Source organism: Pteropus alecto, unplaced genomic scaffold, assembly GCF_000325575.1.
Source record: "Pteropus alecto unplaced genomic scaffold, ASM32557v1 scaffold111, whole genome shotgun sequence".
In the NCBI taxonomy this organism is placed as follows: Eukaryota; Metazoa; Chordata; class Mammalia; order Chiroptera; family Pteropodidae; genus Pteropus; species Pteropus alecto.
In genome coordinates this window covers 4296417-4302031 of record NW_006431915.1, presented here as the reverse complement: position 1 = coordinate 4302031, position 5615 = coordinate 4296417, and the positions used below count along the sequence as shown (strand labels likewise).

General features: G+C 42.9%; 1 protein-coding gene across 1 annotated transcript in view; it reads left to right on the top strand.

Annotated features, from left to right (window-relative positions):
* EPB41L4B (erythrocyte membrane protein band 4.1 like 4B) overlaps window positions 1-5615 on the top strand; it is a gene marked incomplete at its 5' end in the record, with an annotated part of 113210 nt that overhangs the window by 79959 nt on the left and 27636 nt on the right. The window contains one exon of the mRNA XM_025041254.1: window positions 1815-1933. Coding sequence (XP_024897022.1) covers window positions 1815-1933 — 119 coding nt within the window. The remainder of the gene's footprint in view (window positions 1-1814; window positions 1934-5615) is intronic.

Sequence of the window (5615 nt, the reverse complement as noted above, 5' to 3'; positions counted from 1 at the left end):
GAGGGGAGTGAGTTGTCTAAAATCTCTATTTTCCTAATTGCAGGAAAACCCATTCTATCGCCGTTCTGACAGGCTTTTTTTTCTGAGAGTAAGGCAACATCAGGTAGCCCCAGTGGGTACTGTTACAGGTCCCAGTGAGAGAAGTTACGGGAACGGAGAGTAAGCAATTAGAAACATTTTTAGCCATATGACGGTGATATTATAGCTGTTAAAACTAATTTTAAAATGTGGGCTTGGATTTTATGTGTTATTTTATTTTTCTCGAAATTTACTTTTATTATCTTTTACCAAAGAATGGGTCTGTAATAGATGGAGGTGGGAGGATGAACTGATTCTTTATCACACATGGTTTGAAAAAGCACTGAGGTGGAGGCGGGAGTCAAGAGGCTTCAATTCTTGTTCTCACTATCGATCCCAGTCCCCTCTTGGATCCTCAGTTTTCTCATCTGTGAAATGAGGTAGAGGAGGTCTAGAGGGATGGCCGAGGAATCTTATATAGCGCTGACATTTCATGAGTCTGTGAGCCAGTGAAAAGAAAGAGCCATCACGCCTTGGACCTGTAGATGAAAGGGAACAATTCTAGGTTGGCTGAGCCAGAAATGGGAGCGCATCCTCCACTTGGTGTTGAAGAATCAGAACTCTGTGCCCTCATCCCTATCCACACTGCCCTTGGCCTAGGCCACGGCTCATCCTTTTGTATCTGGACAACTATAACAGCCCCCTAAAGGCCACCTCTTTCAGCACAGTCTTGCCAAAGTGAGAGCTCTCACCCGATAACTCTGACCAAATGCCTGAAGACTTTTCCATGGGTCTTCGCTGCCCTGGGATAAAACCCACACTTCTGAGAATGGCCACGTACAGACCTTCACAGCCTGGCCCCTGCCCACATCACCAGCCTCCCCATCCCCCATCCCTCCCCACCCACACTCCTTATCACAATTTAGCCACGTGGAACTACTCTCTTCTCACCAAATACTGTGCTGTGTCCCAGCTCTGTTGTTCTCTGTGCCTGCCGTTTTCTGCCTGGAATGCTTTCCTCCAGCCTAGTGCACTCCTGCACATCCTTCAGGAACCAGCGCAAATGCTGTCAGTGACACTTTTTCTAACACTCTTCGCCGAGTCTTAGCTTTGGAGTGCCTTCCCTCTTGCTCCTATAGCAATTGCATAAGCCTTTATCACTCTCCTTTGGAGTACCTGTGCATGCGTCTGTCTCATTTATGTCTTTATTCCAGCCCCTCAGATCCCAACTGCAAACAATACTTGGCACAAGTTTTAATATGTAATGACTATTTCATATTTAATCGACATTTAATGTCTTCATGGGTAAATACTAGTTAGTGGGAGGAGTGGTGGAGAACTAATCCAAAGCAGTACAGAAGTCAAAATCGATGAATTTGACTTCAGAGTTATGACATGGTTTTTAAGGGCACATTCAAATGCCTGTTAGCCTGAACACTAATCTTTCCAATTTGCATAGTGCTTTACCATTAATAAGACATTTATACATGGATGACCTCAGTTAATGTTCACAACAACCGTGCAAGATAAGCAATTTTATTTTCATTTTTAAAATGGCTCAGAGACTCAGAGAGGTAAAGCGATATGCCTAGGACCACCTAGCTCATATATGGGGGAGTTAGGCCGTGAAAACTTGACCTCGGGTGTTCTCATACCCCATCAGCCAGTGCAGCTTTGAGGGATTCAAGCTGCAGGAGAAGGAGGCAGGCAGAAAGGGTGCTGGGGGACAGGCTCTTTACCACCTATATCCGTCCGTCCTTTCAACCTTTCCGTATTTATTCCCCTGCCACTTGTAGAGCTGAGTCCAGGAGCACCTGCTCTGTTCAGCGAGGCTGCTGCCCATCTAAAGAAGCTGGAACTGGAAACTGTGAAGGCTGCTGGACCCTGGCCTGCTCTGCACATCAACATAAATAAGGTGCCAAGGAACGGAGCTGGGTGATGAGCATGGACCTGGGGCTCACGTCAAACCTCTGATCATTACCCTGGTCTGCCTCCTAAACCTTATGCCTTTGTCTTGGAGGGGTTCCTACTCAACCTTTCCTGGTGTTTCTGCTTAGCATATCTCTTAGGAGCAAAGATTCACTTACATTCTCTTTGGATCAATTACAGCATGAGGCATTACCCTTGGTGCTAGGGACAACAGGCTGGACCCGTCCATTAGTGATCTCTCTCTACTTCTAACTGAAAGCTCAATGAAGGAAGCATCTTCATGTACCTTTTTTCATTTTTAGCGCTCTGTATTAGTCTGCTCAGGCTGCTATAACAAAACACCATAGATCAAGTAGCTTAAACAACAATTATTTCTCTCTGGGAAGTCCAAGATGAAGGTGCTGGCTGATTTGGTTTCCTAGTGAGGGCTCTCTTCCTGGCTTGCAGAAGGTCACCTTCTTGCTGTGTCCCCATGTACCAGGAGAGACTTATCTTTCTTCCTCTTCTTTTAAAGCCACTCATCCCATTGTGAGGTCCCCACCTCATGACCTCATCTAAATTAATTACTTCCCAAAGGCCTCATCGCCAAATATCATCACATTGGGGGTTAGGGCTTCAACATATGAATTTGGGGCGGTGGGGGACATAGTTCAGTCCATAACACTTGCTATCTCTCTCGGACTGTACCTGACACATAGTAGGTATTCAGTAACTCTTTGCTGATGGAAGGAAGAGAAGGATTGAAGGAGGGAGGGACAGGGCAGAAGCCAAGCTCTCTTTTGGCTGGATCTTAATCCAAATGGGAAGCCTCATAATGGTCAACTGGAGAATGCCAGTGCAGGATTTCATCTATCATTTAGTTCAACCTTCTCATCATCTGAGACCAGAGGATGGGAAATGACTTTTTCAAGGTCACCCAACAGGGGCTGAATGTGTGGGCCCCTGACGCCAGGTCCAGTGCCCTTTGCACTCCAAAATTCTTCTTCATCTCTACACCAGAGTTTCTCAACTTCAGCACTGATACTTCTTTGTTGTGGAAAGGCTGTCCTGTGCATTGTAGGAGTTTCGCAGCATCCCTGGCTAGATGCTGCAAACCCACTAGCACCCCCCGTCCAAATGTGACAACCTGAATTGTCTCCAGACATTGTCAAATGTTCCCTGAAGGACAAAATCGCCCCTGGTTGAGAACCACTATAGTACACATATTTTTGTTTTAAAAATCCTCCAAAGAATAGTCTTCACTCATGGGTCATTTCTTCCACTCTAATGCTTAGCTTTGTCCTTTTGTAAGAAGGAATAGGAAGAATTTGGAAGGTCTGGCCTGGGAAGTTCCCCCGCCTTACCCACTCTAGTGAGTGTGGAAAGGTTCTACCTCCTACCTGGGCCGTTCCTAGCCAGCCCTCTAGCCTACACTGTAGAATTCCAGGGTTTCTCAGAAGACCCTCACTCCCTTGCATGTCTCTTCTTCCTCAAAGGGCAGCCTAAAGTCCTTTTGATTCCTAATGGGACCCCAACTTCAAGACCTGCTCACCCACTTTTCTTCTATACTACCCTCCCTGATGGCCAGCTGGAAAGAATTCCTCCTGCAGAGTGGCACTTATTCATTTAGTCAACAACTCTTTATTGAGCAGGCCTGTGCCAGGTGCTAAGGACTCAACCCAATGCATCGTGCATCCCTGGACTGGTCTTCTTCCTCTGTCTACTGGTTTTCAACTTTTCTAATGCAATACACACAATAAATGTTTTAACAGGGGTTTACCCAGAGTTTGACAGAATCCAAACATATTTTGTGGGGAAGTATAGCATATATTATCAGAGAACTCACAAGCTCTATGGAATTTGTAGTCGCCATGAGTATTGGTGGGACACGGACAGCAACAGTGTCTTGCCCTGGGTTAAAGCGAAGCTGAGACATTAAGCATTTGCCTGGAGCTCAAGTTATAACGCCTCCCTTTTCTTCTCCATTTGAAGAAATGCATCAGTTAGGCTAGAGTGATGTTAAACAACCTTGACTTTGTCCTATCACATAAGTAAAGTATATTAACTTCACACTATGATTCTTTATCATTAATAAAACATTCCTTGCAGCAGACCTCACAAAACTTATCACAATACCACAATGGGGACCAATGGCTTCAATGACTCTTAAGGTTTTTTCCAGCCTCAAGGATTGAGAAGTCTGATTCTTCTAAGGTTTGGATAAGTTCCTCTTAAGTTGATGGTGAGAAGACACTGTCATTGCTGGGTTCCAAAGTGGTGCCCAAAATTATCACAGGAATTTAAATCTCATCAGATTTCAAATGTATAAACAATTTGTATAAACATTTCAAAAATGCATCTACTCATTTCTTTATTCCCAGCTGACATCCCCAAACAGATGGGCTATTTCCAGCTATAAGCCCGTGTCATTCATCTGTATTATTTTGAAATCTGTATTTCCATTTCGAATGATAAAGCATCTTTCCACAATTCAAATTGAATGTAAAATACAAACTACTGTCATGTAAAAGAGAAGAAAGCACAATCTTCTAGGGGCCATTCTCAAGGCTGGAATTGTGGTCTTATTATAATGTAAATACGTATCGCCCCTAAAGAAGCCTTTTCGAACATGTTTATATAATGATACTCAAATTTTTCTAAATATATGTTGGCCTCTTCCTGAGTCAATTCAGAGAACTAGCTCTTGCTTTGTCCAGATCAAACAGGTGCAAGCCAGCTTGAATTTTTTGTCTAAAAAGTTTAGAAGCACTAAATTCAAGGGGAAAATCAATGCTGGATTCTCATTCTTTTCTTATTTTAGCAGCATTCAATTTTTTTAAAGTAGATCTTAGGTCATTTCAGTGAGTATAACTATATCCCCTTAAGCAATTGTCAAAAACCTCGCATTGGGCTTTAGAACCAATTAAATTCCTATATCCCAGCATATCATTCCAAAAAATTAACTCTAATTTAAAATTAACTCTTCACACACTGGTGAAAACACCCATTCTAGTAGTAAACAATTACCTTAACGTAACAGAATTTACAAACACACGATAAATTATGCTAAAGCTAAGACCATAAAGCTCATCTTTCAAAATAGTAAATAAGTTTCTTATTTGCTTTTATGGGAACTGCTAAGTCCTTTGAGGTACTGATTACAGTCAAATGAGTCAGAACTCTTCAAAGCTTAGAATCATTAGTTTCCTCACATCTGATGCTCTTTTTATATTTTTCATATCTAACCAAAGAATCTATCATGAAAGTGCCGCTCATATCTTGTTTTCGCATTTGATCATCATCATAATCTTATGAAGAAAGAAACTGAGACTCAAAGAGGGTAAGGGGAGCCAGTGCATCCGCGTAGTCAAGTCTGTCGCTTCGGAGTCACCCAGTCCTGGGTGCGAATCTTAGCTCTTCTACGAACTTCCCGTGTGACCTTGGGCAAGTGACTTACCATCTCTCTACTTTGTTTTTCTCATCTATAAAATGGGGATAGTGATAGTATCTACCTCCAAATGGGATGGTTAAATGAGAAACTTCAATGGAACGTGCATATGCAATGCTTAGTCAGTGCCTGGCCCATCATAAGCTCTCAGTAAATGTGAGCTACTGGCATTATTTTTCTTGTCATCATCATCATCACTGTCATCATCATCATCGTCATCTTTTTTTATGGCTAGTAAGGG